General features: G+C 44.2%; 1 protein-coding gene across 4 annotated transcripts in view; it reads right to left on the bottom strand.

The window, feature by feature from the left end:
- TMEM132D (transmembrane protein 132D) overlaps positions 1-19175 on the bottom strand; it is a 190925-nt gene that overhangs the window by 70918 nt on the left and 100832 nt on the right. For all 4 annotated transcript variants that reach the window (XM_085075363.1, XM_085075365.1, XM_085075364.1 and 1 more), the window contains one exon: positions 1004-1187. In XM_085075363.1, the coding sequence (XP_084931489.1) occupies positions 1004-1187 (184 nt within the window). The remainder of the gene's footprint in view (positions 1-1003; positions 1188-19175) is intronic.

Below are 19175 nucleotides of genomic sequence, written 5' to 3'. Positions count from 1 at the left end.
GGGAGAGAAACCTTTTCTCTTTTCAATTATGTGTGAAGAGAATAGAAACCCCACAGCACCTCAGCTGATGTAAATCAGATCATTCCACAGGGAGAAAAGCACAGTTTGGGTGAAACAAAGAATCTCAACGTCTAAGCAGTTCTGAAGTTGGTAAATATAAATAACAAGAGCAGCCAGAAGGGCAGAAAACACCTTCCCTCTTCAATAATGGCACAATTAACTTGCTATTGCTAGGCAAACATCCAGGTTACATTTTTTTAAATGCTCTGAGATTGATTTTTGGTTTTCTTTCAGCACTAAATAATAAAGTGTCAATATTTCCTCACAGGTTGCCTAAGAACAGAAATGAGGCACAGCCAGAGCTTGCTCTAGTTTGCTTCATCACCAACAGTGATGCAATGGGAAGGGGAGAGAGGAGGAAATGCACAGAATTGCTGTTTGGACAGGAAATTCGGGTGTCTAACAGGTTTTTTAGACAAGAACAAGGCTGAAGGATCAGGTGTTTTTCAAGCCCTGTGGGTTTCACTGTGACTGTAAGCTGTTTGCATTTCTGTACAACACTTGGCTATGCTCTGCATTCTGTGCTCCCCTGGGAACTAAAAATCACTCCGAATTCATCCCAGTTATTTCTTTTTTCACTCTAAAATGGAGCTAGAATTTGAAATCTGGAAAAACTGCTATTCAGGAAGTCTAGATTAAACCTAAGAGTGCTCTTGATTCAGGTCAGACATGTCCCTCAACGACCTGAGTGTCCAAAAACACCTCCTGCAGCATCCCCAGGGAGCTCTGAGCAGTGGAAACGCTGGAAACTCTGTTTCTGACCCCAAAAAATCAGTGTATTGGTGACTTGGCCTCCCAGGGGAAGCTGTTCTCCCCTCAGAAATCAGGATGTGTTCCTCCAGGTGCAGAAAATTCCATCCCTCCTCCCCTTTCAGCTCATCATTTCCATCTGTCAGACACTCAACAACACTGAAAAGCTGCAGAATGGCAAAGAATTCCTTACCATAGCCAAAGGGAGAACTCCTACCAGCTCCTTCTGGCTGATGTAGATCCTGGAGATGGCCAGGTCAGAGGTGGTGTCCCCAGGATATTCCACCTGCCACGTGATGAGCTGGGTCTCAGCTGGCTCTGGGAGGTCTTCAACCTCAAAATCAATCTGCATGATTTCAGAGGAAGGACCATCAGCACTGCGGGAGAGAAAGGAGGAGAAATGTTCATTCACGTGGCTGATAAGCCAGGAGTAGAATTGCTTTTATATTAATAAAACCTTGGATTAAGGCTCCTTCAAGGGGAGGATTTGGTGGGATGATGGATTTAATATTGAATGAATCATTTGCACTTTGTCTTTAAGTTTTCAGGGTATTTCCCACAAATTCAAGTGGCTTAGGAAGACTTTGTGGCATTGATCACAGGTGGAGAAACACAACCACATCACAGCAGAGCAGCTAAAACCACAGCCTGACCTGACTGCCAGCCTCTCCCCTAACCTGCACGTTGTGCTTGCTCCCTGCTAAAGCAGCACAGAACAAATGCAAAGGGAATCACTCCTTGCAATGGGAAAGCACTGCAGCAGAAGCATTTTCTGTTTTGTAAAAGGAGAGGCATGGAAGGAAGGTCAGAGCTCAGGATGAGGTCTGTGAGCAAGGGCAGCAGGGAGCAGAGCGCTGGAAAACTTGGAATTAATTTTTGGCTGTGCTGCTACCTTGCTGTGAATGTCAGTGTGAAGCTCCTTTTGTCCTTTGCTAAAGCAGGAATTACAGATAATGGAGCTTGTTGGGAGAGAGAGTTACACAGCTGGATTGTTTGATGTCAGCCAACCCTGCCTGCATCCTCCAGAGAGAAACACCAGAGCAGAGCAAAGCCTCCCTGATGGGACATTCTGGGACCCTGGGGTGCTGGGGTTACCTTCCCAAACCCACCCTGGGTTACTGGCCTTCCTGGGGTTCTGTGCTCATGGCAGAGAATAGCACAGAGCAGAACTGGAACTGATGCAATTCCCTCAAAGGTTGTTAGAAAATCAGCTACTGCATGGAAATTGTGTGTCTTGGCAAGGTGAGCTCCTCAGGCCAGTGGCATCAAGAGAGACAAGAAAATACTCAATTTACTGTAAAGCTGTAGAGGAATGTGGAATTCCTTAGCAGGTCCCAAATCCAGGGGACACTGAGAATGCTTTTGCTCCTGAAGCACTGAATGCTGGACCATCTTTGGGGTTGTGTGGAGGGGAAAGGGAAGAGCAGAATTTCCTGCTCTGGGATAACAATCCCCAAGGAGAGAAAGTGGCACAGAACTGAAGTGCCACAAGCCATTTATGGTGGAGAGTGCAACTGGGAAAAAGAGGGAGCATTTCAGCAGCTGACTGGAGAATCCCAAACTGCACCCAAATCCCAGCAGACTTCCCAGCTGATGTGGAAAAAGAACTAAAACTAAGGATTTAATTTGATGAAGACCAGTTATGACAGCAGCCCCAGTGTGGGACTCTTCCCAAAACACTCAGAGACCTCCACTGTGCTGACCAAATCCAATGCTGCTCCTTGAAGAGGCTGATCTGATCATCTCTAAGATTTGTATTTTTCTGGATGCTCTGTGTTCTTCCTCTCCTGGATGGAATTTAAAACGACCCTCAGCGTTTCCAAAAGGGAACACATTGTGTTCAGTTTCTCATTTCTGCATGCCATGAAGGAAAGAGCTCCATTTCTAAACCAGCACAGTTGGATTCCATGCTGAGCCAGGTAGGATCAGAAGCTGCTTTCTGCCTATTGAATCTCAGTTACCCTGATTGTGAGAGCAGAACGGGCAGAGCAGTGCCTGGAAATGCCTGGCAGAGCCTGGTCTGTGCAGTGTGTTCTGCCACAGGTAAATCCTGTGCTTAAAGAGCTAATTGAATCTTCAGACTATGAACCTTGGGGCTGGGATGCTGTTCAGGGTGCTTTCCTGCATTGTTCCTTGGATTCTGATCCTCCTTGTCCCTGCTGGGCTGTCACAGGATGTGTCCTGTGGGATGGGGACAGAGGGCACAGTGCCAGCCTTTGGGACCACCAAAACCCTGCCAAAAAAAGGCAAAACCCTCTTTTTCTTTTGGGTTTGTGGGGTTTTTTGGGGTTTTTTTTGGTTGTTGTTGTTTTGTTTTTGTTGGGGTTTTGGGGTTTTTTTTGTTTTTGTTTTTTTGGGGATTTGTTTTTTGGTTTTTTGTTTTTTTGGTTTTTTTCTCTTCCAGGTATGTTGGAGATTAGGATAAAAGAAGTGATTAGGGCAGAGTGAAGGAAGAAGTGAAAAACATGGGGAGAGAGAAGTGGAGCAAAGTCCTTCCATCCATCAGTTCAGCCCCCAAATGGCACAGCTGCAGGAACCCCAAAGGCACACAAATAGCTCTTTTTTCTCCTTCAAAGCAGCTGTTTTAATGAAGCATTCCTTGCAGCAAAACCCACACTTTGCTACCAGCTACCAAACGGGATTCTGATAAAAATTATCTGAACTAGTTCCTCTTAGAAATGCTAAACACCTCTGAAAGAGAAGATTACAAAGAGATATAACAGCTAAAAAGCATAAATGGAGGAATTTGGCCAAACAATATTCATCTGTGGAGTTCAGTCCCATAAAAATATTTGTGGTTTTTCTGTAAAAGTCAAAGCTACTCGTAGAAAGGATATTTCTGTTGGGTATTCAGGCAGTGCTCCCTGGAAGGATGCAGTGACAATCCTCCTCGAGGTGGACATCCACTTGATGGTCACCAGAAGCCAGCAGCTTGGTGGCAGCTCATCTTTGCAGCCACTAAACCATTCTTGCTGCCCAGAGAGCAGCAACACTGCCAGCTGCAATGGGAAATTACCTGGTTAGGAATTTGGGATGGACAAACCCAAAGGTTCACAGCAGCAGTTCAGGCTGAGCTGAAGAATGTTGGAGTGAAACAGTTCTTGGTGCTAATTTCAAGTGAAATCCCCCAAGCAGGGTGTTGCTGTTTATAGCTGAGAGTTACACTGGAATGGATTCTCTGTGGTGCCAATAATGAACCACAGAATAAACTCTGCTCCAAGAATCAACTCTTCTCAAACCAAGGCTCTGCTCAGCTCTGGGCCATGCAGAACTCTGTAAAGGCTCTCAGCCCAAACTGAACACAAGGATACAAAAAAAAAAAAGAAAACTTCACTGGAATGGAGCAGTCAGTCTTCCCCCCTGCCAGCCCAGCAGCTCTGTGCTGTAATTCCTGTTCTCCCCACCAAGAGATCAAGCAGCTCTCACAAGTGAAGAACAATGGGAATCTCTGTCCTTTATGCAGGGGAGAATCTCCTACCTCCCCATGGCCATCCTGCACCTGCTGCTTCTGACACAGCCTAAATATCTTATATGTAAAAAAAATAAATCTGCTCTGTCCTTTCAGCCTGGGAGTCCCTGTGACTGAGAGGCTGTGTGACAATCCCATTTCTCTGGGGACAGAAGCAGGAGGGGTGGCACACCCTGCAAGGCACACTTTGCAAGGAGACACCTTGTAAATCCACAAAATCCACTTTATAAATGCTGCAGGATGCTGGCAGAGCTGCTCAGCCCAAGCTCCCCATTCTGCTCTGCTCTCTGTCCAAATCTCACACCATCAGCCTCACCCTGAACCTCCCAAATTCCCCCTGGAACTCCTCAGGATGAAATGTGCAAAATCCCATCCCTGTCTCCACAATGGACACGAAGAGCCTGAAGCCAGGAATATGCAAAATGAGATGTCTGACAGGAAATTTAATGGAAGAGCCTTTGGGAGAGGAGAGAAAAAAGGTGATTTTATTCTGTTCTGCATCCCAAACGTGCCCAGGTGAGCTGCAGGGTGAAATGCTGCAAGAGGTGAAGGAACAGAGCTCAGAGAAGGAAGAAATAACTGGGAAAACTTTCTAGAATGAGAGGAAAGTGGCAGCAGCACAGCTGAGCCCAGGAGGCCTGGGGGAGTTTGTGAAAATCGTTTCGCTGGAGAGAAAATTAAACCGAAAATTACTTCCCCATTAAAAAGAAGGGATGAGATGATTTATGCATCACAAAGTGGAATAAGGTGGCATTTCAGACAGAAAGTCGTTTTTTGGGTAGAAGCAAGATCGTGTGCTGTGCTGTGCTGTCCTGCAGAGGAGGAAACAACATCAGCCAGAGCAAAAAAAACCCCAAAAAAAGGTGGTTAAGGAGGTGTGAATTACCTTTCAGAAGAGTTTCTGCTTCAAGAATTTAGCATATTGCAAGGCACGTTAAAAAAAAAAAAAGTTTCTTTGAAAAAAATAATTATCTTTTAAAATTTGACACTAATTTGGAATTTTTTTCAGGCAGGAGGTGTCAGGAGGTATTTTTCCTACATCAGGAGATGGAGGATAACAATATTATAATAATAATAATAATAATAATAATAATGTATAATAATAATGTAGGATAAATGCATCAAACCCAAAGCATTGCTATGTTGCAGCAAAGCTCCATGGGTTTTTTTAAATATTTCTTTTTTGTTATAGATTCTTTTGAAAATGAAAAAAAAGATCTTTTCTTGAAGTATTTTCTCCAGAGTGTAAACAATTTCACTAAAAGGGTTTCACAAACCTTCTCTGCTCCTCTCTTTAGGAACTGTGAGCCATTACTCCTGATATTAGCACTAAACACTCCTTGTTTCCTAAGCAAAAGTAAGGAGGTGGAAAGGAAACCAAAGGATCACTAGAGAATCAGCCCTTCCTTCAGAATATTTGATTTTTGGGGTTTCCTTCCTTCCCTCCTCCCCAGTCCCTGAGCTCCCCTATAGCACTGACATCACACTTACACTCCCCTACATTCAGCAGACCCAGAAGTCTTTAAATAAAGTGGATTTTACCCATTTTTTTGCAGTGCAGCCTAGATAACAAACTGTCTTCACACCTAACCAGGCTTTGGGTGGGGAAGAAAGGGGGAGGCGACTAGAGGATATTAAAAGGAAAGAAATCACTGAGTGAAAAATCTCCTCTACCAGAAGGAATACATTTTTAATATATATATCCATCTATATTTAAAGCACTCAGGAGAAAATCCCAATATTCTCTTCGCTTATCTTCACCAAGAAAAGATTGTCTGGTTGAATTCTTAAAAATATCTCTCCAACTCAGGAGAGGAGATCAGCTCTCAGGGGAGACAATATTTTTATTTGTGAGGTTTTTTGGTTGGTTTTAAGCTTTCCCATCCCAGTCACACTGCTGTGGCAGGAAGGATGTTTGCATTCAGACAGAAATCCCAACTCTGCTGGATCAACAGCTCCTGGCACTGCAATAAACTGCTTTGATTTGAGGGCAGCCTGGGAGTTAGGGGTGGGATGTGCAAGGGACAAGTGGGGGACAGAAGGAGCCCAAATGGGGACAAAAGGAGACCAAAATGGGGACAAAAGGAGACCAAAATGGGGACCAAAGGAGCCCAAAATGGGGACAAAAGGAGCCCAAATGGGGACAAAAGGAGCCCAAATGGGGACAAAAGGAGCCCAAAATGGGGACAAAAGGAGCCCAAAATGGGGACAAAAGGAGCCCAAATGGGGACAAAAGGAGCCCAAAATGGGGAGAAAGGCACAGAGAGGAGCAGAATTGAGTGTGTTCTGCAAGGCTGTCCCCTGGCTGGGTTTGGTGATGATTCCCATCCTCTCCCAGGGAAAAGGCAGTGGGGAAGGTGAGGAGAGAGAAGTGGAGCAAAGTCCTTCCATCCATCAGTTCAGCCCCCAAATGGCACAGCTGCAGGAACCCCAAAGGCACACAAATAGCTCTTTTTTCTCCTTCAAAGCAGCTGTTTTAATGAAGCATTCCTTGCAGCAAAACCTACACTTTGCTACCAGCTACCAAACGGGATTCTGATAGAAATTATCTGAACTAGTTCCTCTTAGAAATGCTAAACACCTCTGAAAGAGAAGATTACAAAGAGATATAACAGCTAAAAAGCATAAATGGAGGAATTTGGCCAAACAATATTCATCTGTGGAGTTCAGTCACATAAAAATATTTGTGGTTTTTCTGTAAAAGTCAAAGCTGCTCGTTGCAAGAAGGATATTTCTGTTGGGTTTTCAGGCAGTGCTCCCTGAGATGGAGCACTGAAATGGTCCAGCTCCAGCTCCAGGAAAGGCTGGAAACTCCTCCCAGGGCAGGCAGAGGAGATTTAAAATCCTCCTGCGAGGGATGGGAGATGCAAACACCACATTGCAGCTCTTTTGGGTGTTTTTTTGTATTTGTTCTCCTGCAGGGATCAGAACAAACTAAATTGGGGTGTCCTGAGGAGCTCAATGTCCAACAAATCCCACAGAGCTCTGGTGCCACTGGGAGGGCTGGGAATTGTTGGGATTGTTGGGGATTGTTGGGAATTGGGGATTGTTGGGAATTGTTGGGGATTTTTGGGGATTGCTGGGGATTTTTGGGGATTGTTGGGAATTGTTGGAATTGTTGGGGATTGTTACGGATTGTTGGGGATTGTTGGGAAATGTTGGGAATTGTTGGGAAATGCTGGGAATTGTTGGGAATTGTTGGGATTGTTATTGGGAATTGTTGGGATTGTTATTGGGAATTGCTGGGAAATGTTGGGGATTGTTGGAATTGTTGGATACAGCAGGGCAGACAAGGCTGAGTTGAGGAAAGAACTCCAGACAGGAGTTTTTGGAAGCTCACAATTCTTGCACCACTCACATGCACCATAAGCTAAAAGCCTCCAAATATTCTTACAGCAAAAAGACATTTTTTATTTTAATGAATCAAATTCACTTTTCTCTCAGGTTTCCAAGCTAGGGTGCAATCCATGAATATTTTCTAGCTTTTTTCTTGCAAAAAGCTTTTATACTAGATAAAAATAACAACATTTCCATGGACTATTTTATTCCTTAACCAGGAATTAAGGGGAAAAATTCAAATATTGGAAGAATTGACATTAAACATGAGTTTAAACAGGCAGAACAGCATCTGCTATTGGCTGTCAGCAGAATGTAAGTTCAACACTCCCAGATCCACCCAGGGTGAGAATCTGTCTGGCAAGGCGAGCAGCATCCCCTCCCTCCTTGGCAGTTCAATATAAAATGTCTGATTTCACCCAAGAAAGTCAGAATTTCCTTAAACCAGCCCCAGCAATGTGGTGAGATAGCAGTTGTGCTGACAGCACTGACACAGCATGCTCTGCACAGCACTCCCTGCCTCCTAGCCACTGCAATCATAATAGAAAATAACAAATATTTTAGACAAGAAAGGGAGATTTTGGGGCTCAGGCTGTGCCAAGGTCAGAGAGGGCACTGAAAATCCCAAAATCTGCAGCACCTGGAGCTCTGAGCCACAGCAAAGATCATTATTCACCTCTGATAGATCAAGAGGAGGTGAAACATACAGCACTGCATTAAAATTTCATTTTATTCATTGTCATCTTACTATTAAAAATTCAGGCTAGGTAGGCTGAAAAGTCATTTTTCTTTGGGAATCGCTGTATGAAGTGAACCAGCTAGCAAGAAAAATCACCGAGAAATGAGTCTGCTAATCATGTAATAAAGTTATTTTTAAAAATTGATCCATCTCTCCGGAGCTTGACATCAAGTAGTGTTGGTTGAGAAATATTTGCTGAATTATTTATTTGACTTTTTTTTTTTTTTGCTATTGTCAAATAAATTATTCACCATACGATTTTCCAGCTGTTGATAGCACTTTTCCCAAATAATTCAAAAGTGAGCAAAAATTAGCAAATCTCCTAATACAATACCAATTTAAAATGGAATTTCCCACCAAGTCAGCATTTCAGTCCAGAATCAGGACCTTGAGTGTTTCTTGACATGGGAAACCCAGAGATCATTTCCCACGTTGTGCCAAGGGAATGCTGAATCAACATTCACTTTATTCCATGAACTCTAATAACCATTCATAAAAATCCATTATTGCTCACAGCAGTCAGTAAACATCCCTTTTCTGAGGCAATCAGAAGATTTCAGCTCAATCTGGAGGCAAGAGCAGAAAAACCCCAATTCTGTGCAGGTGGGAGGGAACTGAAGGGATACAAAAAGGGTTTTACTGACACTACAAAGTCTAATAAAACCCAGAAAATACACTGTCAGTCTGCCTTGCTCTAGCTGCTGCTTTTATTGTCCTCAGCACAAAAATAATAAATGGGAGATAACTCACTTGTGAGTGGGATAAAAGTGCAAAAGAGGAAAAGCACAAAAATAACAATAAATGTGAGATAACTCACTTGTAAGTGTGATAAAGGTGCAAAAGAGGAAAAGCACAAAAATAACAGTAAATGGGAGATAACTCACTTGTAAATGGGATAAAAGTGCAAAAGAGGAAAAGCAAAAAAATAACAATAAATGTGAGAAAACTCACTTGTGAGTGAGATAAAAGTGCAAAAGAGGAAAAGCAGCCCCAGGAGTTCATCATTAATTGAAGTTTTACAGATCCAGCCAAGGCTCAGAGCTCACCTGACAGGACAACCACGGAGTGTTGTGATGTTTGTCTTAACTAATGGGGGAAAACAGGAAAAACATACCATAATGGGTATATCTTCTAGGGAAAATTAGGGAAAATACACCACAATATTCATTTTCTGTGCAGGAACAGGAGGTGCAAAGGCTCCAGTCAAACTGCAGCTCAGCCCAGGGGGAGGGAGGTGAGCAGTGCCATGGGATTGCCATCAGAGCCCCAGAGCTGAGCCTTGGGATCACTGACAGCCCTGAGCTCACCCTACAAACCCTTGGGGTGCTTCATTCCCATCCCAGCTTCGCAGGCTGGGAAGTGTCAGAGTCTGCTGGAAATGCAAGAATGTTGGGAATGGCAGGAGTTGCACAAAGACCAGGATTTTCATGCTGAAAACCCACAGAGCTGTGAATATTTGCTGCTGAGGAATCCCAGCACACCGAGCAGAGCTCGAGCACTGTGCTCAGCACTCAGCCCTGCAGCAAAATCCATCCCTCATCCCACTAATATTTATCCACCTCAAAACCCCTCGTGCACACCAGCAGCACATCACACTTGTGCAGAAATGTGAGTGGGAATAGACTTGGGGAGCTCAGTTTAAGTCTGTTTTAGTAATTATTGAACCCTGAAAGGCAAAAGGTATTTACTGCTTCCACATTCACATCAGAAATGCAGCATTTTGCTGCTCTGTGATCTTCAGCTGCTCCTCTTGATGCCCATCTTGGTCATTTAACTTTGGAATTATTTTAGAATTCTACCCCCTGCTCAGTTTTTAAAAACATAATTGTGGTACTAAATCTAGACTGAAAGATCTGATCTCAGCATTTAGTTCCACATCTCCAAGGTGAGATCTAAAATAGATTTTTTAATGCCTTGCTGATTAGTGTCCACACTGCTTCAACAAATGCAATTCCATACAAAACCAGCATTACATTCCACGAGACTCAAGCTCTCAGTGAATTTCAGAATTATTTGGAGATTCCTGCCAAGGCACATCCAGTAGATGAGGTTAGAATCCTCAGCTGCAGGACTTTGCTCTGAACTATTCAGCAAGTTATTTCTGCTGAACTTGTGTATCTTGCAGAACTGCAAAGTTCTTTTCAATTAAAGTAAAAATTTTTAAAAGTTTTCTTTACACAAATGTTCAGCGTTTGCCAAGTCTAGAATTAAAAAAAGGAAACATCTTCCAGCTTTTGTAATATTAAAACAAAAGAAGCTTCCAGAATCCTGTTGATTCTTCTTTTTAAGGAATAATATAAAAATAAACTGAAGAGAGGAACACCTTGCCTCCCTCCACACCGAGCTTTTTGAAGGAACTTTAGGCTGAAACAGATTTTAAATCACAGAATTATAGGGCAGTCTGGGTTAGAAGAGATGTCTGAAAGCCCCTGGCCTCACACCTTTCTCAAGGTGAATTATTTCTCAGTAAATTATTCTGTCTGTAACAATCAGGATAATATCTCTGCCTGCTCCAGCTGTGCCACATTTTTATTTGAGCAGCTGTTTCCCCTCCATCCACCTCGGGATAACACCACAGCCATGAGGAAATCCCAGACAGGATGATGATCCAGGTCTGCAGTGAGTCCTGTCAGATCAAATCCAGCCTGTGATGGACTTGTGACATTAGACACTGTCAGAGTTCAGAAGCTCACAGAACTCATGCTCTGAGTAGCATGAACTGTTGGCTGAAGTCAATCATTTGGGGTTGAAGTCAATCAGTCATTTGGGGTTGAAGTCAGTCATTTGGGGTTGAAGTCAGTCATTTGGGGTTGAAGTCAATCAGTCATTTGGGGTTTTGGTGCACCAGTGCTGACTTCTCCCCTGTTCCCCTGAGGCTGCAGAGCAGCAGAGCTCAGCACTGCTCAGATTTAAAGGACACATCATTCCTGGCAATCCTTGGATTCTCTCAGAAATACAGTGAATTGCCCAGGTTCTGACTGTGGCTGTAAAAGCACAGAATTACCCAGGGGAAGGGCTTGGGACAGCCCAGCACCCCAGGGCAGGACTGAGCAGAGCCTGCAGGGATCTCAGAGAGCTCTCAGTCCCTCCCTGGTGGCTCTGCTGTCACTGCCTGGCCAGCAGCAGCCACAGCCTCACTGCTGCACAGGGCAGGAGCTGCACACACCAAAAGCAGCGTTCTGGGAAAGCCAGGATTCTGGGAATGGCAGGATTCTGGGAATGGCAGGATTCTGGGAAAGGCAGGATTCTGCACTGCAGAGGGAAAAGCCAGCAGCACAGGCAGCAAGCAGAGCTGCATCTCAGTGCTGGAGAGGACAGAGCAGCTCTGTCTGTAGGACAGCTCCCTGCCAGCACAGCCAGCACACCACAGCAGCTCTGCACAAACTCATTAAACTCCATTTTCCAATCCCTTAGGGATTTCAGCTGTTTATTTCCTGGCAGACTCTTCCAGAAGCTGATTACCCTAATGGCTGAAGCAGCCAGAGGAGCCACCCTGGCTGGAGCTGAAGTCTTGGAGGAGCCTCTGGCCAGAGCAGGAGTTCAAATCCCACCCAGCCATGGCCAAACAGAGCTGCACTTCCTACAAGTGCTCAGAATAAAACATTAACTAACTCTGCAGACCTGCTGGAAACATGCAATGCCTGATAATAACTCCCTCAGCCAACAGCATTCCTTCCAAGTTTCTGTGTCCTCAAATCACCTTCAGCCAAGCAGCTTCTTCCCCATCCCAGCCCAGCTGTAAACAAAACCATTATTGCAGATAAACCCAAATGGACTTTAAATATTCACTGATGTAAGCAGGCAGGCTGAGGACTGGGAGGTTCTCACTACCTTATCTCAATGCACTCTGTCACAACTGCAGCTGTTTGCCTTTTCCAAAAGGAAATCTTTACTCTTTCAGTAAAAATAATAACATCAGCCACTAATAACTGGAGAAGTGGTGGAGAGAGAAAAACAGACGTGGCATGAAATGCTTCATGAAATATTAAGGAAAAGTAGGAAATGTCACCCGAGCAGAGTGAGGATCTCATGCCACCAGCTGTGGGAGGGACAGAGCAGAGCAAACTTCCAGCTGATGGATTTTGGGCTTCAAAACCACTTTCAGAGGTGAGTTTGCAGGTATTAATCTTGGAGCTTAAAACAGATTCTTTAGGAAACAACCACCAGCTCTGGGGTGTGAGCAGCAGCACAGCATTGCTCCTGCCTGCAGGAATCTCAGGTGAAAAATCTTTGCGAAAAGATTTTTGCAAAATCTTTTTTTGATCTGTGAAAATCTGTGAAAAATCTTTGCAATTGACAGTGGAAGGATGCACATCCAGCCCTTGGAATAGACATATTGATTTTATTGAGCTGGAGGCAGGGGAAGAGACACCCTAATTGTTATAATTATGAATTCAGTAATGTCAGTAATCATTAATAGTTTCAACAGGCTCATAAATCATTCACGTAATGGGAAAAAGCAGTAAGTGAAGATCAATTTCTCCTCCAGAAACATTTCATAGTGAACACCCAAACCATGGATTGCTTGAATTACTAACTCTTATTTGCTTTACACTCTTACTGCTGCTGCCCCAGTGTTTCATAGTCCAATTATGAGTCTTTAATGACTTAATTGAATGTAAACTCTCTTTCTTTGCAAGGCTAACATGGAGCCTTTGCAAATATAGACATTGCAGTGAAAATCCTCAAGGATGAACCGGCTGGGACACAAAACCACCAAAATATAGGTTTAAAATATCTCCTCCAACAAGCAAAACAGAAAATGTGGATGGGGAACTTACTCCAAACCTCCTAACTAGCGTAGTTCTGGGAATTTGTGTGGAGAAATCCAGCAGGCAGCTGGTAGGAACATTAAAAGCAACCCAACGAGGTGCAGAATTAAAACACAGCGCTGCCAGAATTATCCCTGCAGTCTGTGGGTATAAATGGGATTTTAGGCATGGCTTTCCATTTGCTTTGCTCAAGCTGCTTGACTTTAGTTCTGCTGGCACTGCACAGCAGGATAAAGTACAAACAAGAGCCACGGTGACTGCAGGAAATGGACAGGGTTTTTGAGAAAAACGGTGGAAGGAATAATCTGCCAGATTTCCAGAGGGCCTGAATGTGCAATACTTGAAGGAACAGCAAGCAGAGCAGAAGGTAGGCTGGTGATTTGCTGAAAAAAATCAGTAGGTGAGGCTTAAAAGGCAGAAGAAAGGGAAAGTGCTAACTTTCCACAAATATTTCAAGGATTTAAGCGTCGAGGAGAGAAAATTGCTGGAGGAGGTAGGCAGGAGAGTATAATTAGAAACAACAGGAAATATAGAGCAAATTCTAAGGAAAAGGACAGTGGAAGAGCCTCAAACAGAAGTAGCAAACAGAATAACTGGGAGGGTTTAAAAGCACACAGGATAAAATGCTCAGAAAGAAATCATTTTTGCAGTGGCAGTTTTGGCTCTAACAAGCTGGTTTGGGGTTTTTTTTTTTCTTTTTTCCAAGCTCCTTAATAAAGACAAGATTATGCAATCAGTAGATCTGAGTCTCTGTCATTCCCTGCAGTACATTAGACCAATTTCAACAAAACTGGAGAGCAGGGCAGAGGTTAAGGATTATTAAATTTTCGGAAGCAGAAGGGAAGGAGTGAGTGATGCCTCTGTGAGAAGAGATGCAGAGCACTGCCTGAGAATCCATGAATGCATTCATTCCTAGGCAGAAAATGCACAGAAATCAGGCTGCTGACAGAAAAACTTCCATTTTATGGCTTCCTGGTTTTCCTTCAAGCCCCAGTTGCTCAGCAAGCTCTGCTCTCCCAGGTTAAGCAGATGTGTAAATACTCTGCTGAACAGGAATGAATCAAACAGTCTGCTGAGCTCTCAGTTATCAGCAAACTCTGCAGTTCAACTCGGGAAATTCACCAAATTATGTGTGGAGAAGATGATTGCTGACCTTTGAGTGATGCTGCTCAGAACTGACCTGCAGGGACACAGAGCTCTGGATTTGGGGCTCCCATCATGAACAGCATGACCTAACTCTGCTCCCAGCCATCCTGACTGCGCCAGCAAAGCAGCAAAGTTCACAGTGCTATCATGGAAAAATGAGGTTTTCTCTCACTGGTATTTTGGTGTCTGATGGGCTGATTCTGATGTTAGCACAGCTACTGGAAATTCAAAATGCAATAGGATTATTTTCTCTATCACAGCACCCTAGGACACACAATGACCAGCAGTAACTCCAAAACTTAAGGAAAATCTACTCTTTTTTCATGGTAAAACCATGCAAAACCATGAATTAATCAAACTTTCCTTTGACAATTCCAAAAGAAAAGTGCTTTACAAAATATGTCTCTATCTCTTATTTCTATGGTTAATAATTTAGAACTCTCACTCTTTGTTCATAAAAGAAACATGGTGTTCTGCAAAACTCCTGGAGATGTAAAACAAGAAGCGACAAAATCACGTCTGAATTTCTGGTGGAGACTTTTCCAATGCTAAGGAGCAAAATAATCTAAAACACAAAACGCCAAAGGATTGGTGCCAAAGTTTTTACATGAGTGTGAGAAATGGGCAGATGAATTGTGTGGAGAAAAGATGAGGTAGAAACAACTGGGAAGCCATTTGTGTGAGAAGGAGAAATGAAGATTGAAGCAGTTAGAGAAATGAGGACTGAAGCAGTTAGTGGCTCCAGAACAGACATTTCTGCCACAGGTAGGAACAAAACGACATCTCCATGGTATTGCTGAGTGTGAATTGAAGTGTGCTCCTGCTTTCCCAAGCTCCATGCTGAACACACAATGATCCTTTGCTCTTGTGTCTCAGAAAGCACAGCTGAACTCCCTGTGGCAGGAAGAGAAACTTCCCCCAGTCCTACAGCACTGCTGGAGCTGGAGATGGAATTGGGGATCAGGACTGGACTGACCTCAGTGGACATCAGCACTGAGTCCATTTTCAAGCAGGAATACTTGAGTATTCCTGGAGCAGCCAGAGTGATGAAAAATTGCTGCTGACATGAGACGCTGAGCAGAGAGCACAGCAGACGTCTGGCTGTGGCACTGCTCTGCTGAGTGACCCTGAAAGCCACTCCAGCACTCAGCTCTGGCCATTTCTGACATCCTGGATGGGATTTGGGATCTCACACTTGTCAGGGACTCCCAAAAGGAAGAGTTCAGGGTTACAGCAGGATTTGCAAACAAACAAATCCTGATCGTTGAGATCCTCCAGGAGCAGAACTTCATCCTTTCCCAAGAATGGGTCAGGATTGTTCCCAGCACATCCAGCAGGGTGGAAAACCTTGGAGAATGAAGAATATTTAAGAGTATTGAAGACTATTGAAGAATATTGAAGAATATTGGAGAATACCTCATCCTTTCCCAGGAATGGGTCAGGATTGTTCCCAGCACATCCAGCAGAGTGGAAAACCTTGGACAATGGTTTGGTTTTCTGTGTCTCACCTTCCTAATCTCCACAAACTGCAAGGCAGTCCATAATAGAGTTTGATTTCAGAAAGTCAGCTCTTTTCTAGATAGATTATTCCACTCCACTGCATTTAAATCTGTAAAAGGCCAAAAACATTTGCCTTCTTGACAGACTTTAAAGTAAAGATATGAAGTCCTCCATTAGTGCTCCATTTGGAATCTGGGGGCTGTTTGGGTGGTGATTGTGCTCTGCACCAGTGCAGTGCCATTGCACAAGGTTCAGTGGGAAGGAGAAATGAAAACAAATAAAAATAAAAAATAAAAGCAGCAGCTGATAATGCAGTTTTTTAACGCCCAGAGATCCCAGCTGTCTATTTAAAGAAGTTCAGTGGTGTATTATTTTGCACCTGGATGAGGTCAGAAGCATGAATTTGGAGCACCAGCTCCACCAATTCCCCCAAAAACTACAGAGTGCATTTTTATCTCTGCTTTGCTCTCCCAGCCAGCACAAAGCCCCAGTGCTGTGATTGCTGCTGCTTTGATGAAAATATATATCTATCTATCATTTTGATGTGACTGGAGCAACCCCAGCGAGGAGTCAGAGCCAGAGTGACGTCCTTGGCCTCCTTCAGCACTCATCCATCACTCAGGGAGCTGCTGCTAATGCACAGTGACAATCCCAGGGCAGGCAGAGCACAGCAGAGCTTTCAGAGCATCACAAGCACAGCACTGGCCTCAGCCACAGCACAGCTTTCAGGGTCTGACAATACAACCCACTCTTTGCAACTGAAATATTTATTCAGGAGCAATTACCATCCAAGATTAATATTTCAATAAAGGGTAATTTGTTTTCATTATTACTCTTATTTCTTTTTAAACAACAGTTAGGATTATAAACGGAATTAGATTATTTATTCCTGAAGCGGCTCTTTAACGTTCTGCATGTGTTAACACCAGGCTGAAATGCTCAGCCATTGATCAAGCTCTTTTCCAGAGGGATGGCTTGGAAGGGAAAGGAAAAACCAGCCCTGAGCTCGGGATTGTACAACCATTACTGTCAATTATACACCCCACTGTGGAGCAGAGGAAATCTCCTTTCTTGCCAGCTGCAGCCTGAGTTGTGCAGAGGCAATTCTGACTTCAAACACTGAAGGGGAGAGAGAAAGAGGGGAAAAAACCAAGCTAGCCATAAAGCAGTCAGTTGAGATTCCACCCATTTGTCTGGAGCCCTTGGCACTGGAGTTGGAATTGTTGTTTTTGAGAATTCACTTGGACAATAATAACTGCTGCAAGGATAACCCCAAAGCTGAGGTTTCTCTGCTGTGTTCCCTGCAGAGACCCCAAACCCTCTGGGGAGATGCAGGTCCAGCACAGGCATTTCATCCATTAAAACTGAGAAACACAGAAATGCAGAGAGCTGAGGAAGGTGATTTTGGGGAGCAGCAGAGCACAGAGCTCCTGCACTGGCATTGCACTGCAGTTCTCCATGCTCTGACCCAAAATCCTTGGCTCATTTCCAGCCATGAAACACACAGTCACAATTCCATGGATCTCCTCTGCCTCGTCTCCTTATACTCCAGTGCTAATTAACTATTAATTTGCAGAAAGCCCACAGCACTGCAAACAGGCAAATCCATTTTTGCAGCTGGCCTGCCTGTCTGCAGTCAGGGAGGAACCCACTGGAGACCAGCAGGGATGTTCTGCCATAAATCTGAGTAAAACTGAGGCGAGTTACACCCAACATTGTCCTTTCCCTGCCACTGACTCTCCTCTCCTCCCCAGGTGTCTCTTCTATCCGAAAGCTTTTCTGAAATTATTCAGAGTTTTTATCCAAGAGGAGGAATGGAAAACCAGAAAGCTCCTTGGAGCTCCCAAGGGGGTAAATCCAGGGTAATCTGTGGTAAATCCAGAGCTCTCTGGGGCTGCTGGGGAACAGTGGGAAAGGTGAAATGATGATCTGAACCTTCCCTCTGGGTGAGCCAAGAGCCTCAGTGATGAGTTAACACGAAAATCTGACACAGCAAGAGCATCATCTGCTCCAAGTACAACACATGCAGCTCCAAAGGCCAGGGGAGAACAAAAAGAATGACATCCACACTCCAGGCTGGCTGCTGAGCTGCTCTCTCGTGTCTCCTGATCCCTTGGCTCATGTACTGACATTGTCATCTTCCTTTCCACACAAAAAAAATCAAAAATTCCCTTCATGCCACATGACCATAGAATGGGAAGTGTCTCTGGCACTGAAATTTTCTCTAAAATGCATAAACCCTTCCTGTTCTTCATTGCTGAATAAACCCTTCATGTTCTTCATCCCTACTTTGAAGAGCTGACATAAGATGTGGACTGAAAACAAAACGAAAATCAAGTTTTACTCCATTTCTGTGAATAACTCAGGTGGCCTGGAGAGCCTGCAGATTTCTCCATGCTTTTGGCTGCATCTTTCATCTTCAAGATGCAAAGCCTCTTAATTCCCACTGAAAGCTGCAATTCAAGTGTGCTTAGCACAGCACACAAGTGCTCTTTTGAAACAGCTGAGATTTTAGGCAAGTCCTCCTGTAAATCCCCTTAACTCCAAGGTCTTCTCCAAGCTGTAGAGAAGGTTTAGCAGCCCAATGTGCTGAATGTTGTCCTCAGCAACATCTACACTCCCAGTCAAGCTGCAGCTGGGAGTGGAACTACTAAACTGAGCTCCAAAAATGAGCAAAACTACCTTTTCTCCAGGGGAGGGGTGGGAAATGTCCCCTATCCACTGTGCTCAGCTCTGAACAGCACAGTCAGCCCTGAGCCAGCTGCAGATACAGCAGTGACACTGAGCTGCTGAGGTGACACTGCTGCTGGGGAATGAAATTCCCTTTCACACAGAGCAGGTAGGATGCTGCCCAGGACAGGCAGGTGGGAAGGTGATTTCCTTTCCCTGCTCTGCTGAGGATAGCAGGAGCTCTGCTTGGGAGCTTCCACAAGTTACAAGTGTGTGGTGGAGAAAAGTTAGTGAAAACACACAGGATAATCTTGATTTTGGATGAACATAAATAAATTACTGGGTAAATGAACATTGCTTTGATATGTGGACAAAGTGGATTATTAAAAGGAGGGAAAAGAAGAAAAAAGCATGGGGATGACAGAAGTCCCTAATGCAGCAGAAAGTGTTTGTGTTTGCTCAGAGATTTCAGCCAAAGAAGACACAAACTCTGCTGCATTCAGCACCAGGAACACAGAAACTCAGCTGCTTTGAGCACCAGGAACACAGAAACTCCACTGCACTGAGCACCAGGAACACAGGAACTCCACTGCATTCAGCACCAAGAACACAGAAACTCCACTGCTTTGAGCACCAGGAGCACAGAAACTCCACTGCATTGAGCACCAGGAACACAGGAACTCCACTGCATTCAGCACCAGGAACACAGAAACTCCACTGCATTCAGCACCAA

This window comes from Lichenostomus cassidix, chromosome 15 (genome assembly GCF_008360975.1).
Source record: "Lichenostomus cassidix isolate B80296 chromosome 15, HeHo_3.0, whole genome shotgun sequence".
NCBI classification, from domain to species: domain Eukaryota; kingdom Metazoa; phylum Chordata; class Aves; order Passeriformes; family Meliphagidae; genus Lichenostomus; species Lichenostomus cassidix.
The sequence above is the reverse complement of the archived record's forward strand: the minus strand, read 5'-3'. Positions and strand labels throughout refer to the sequence as shown.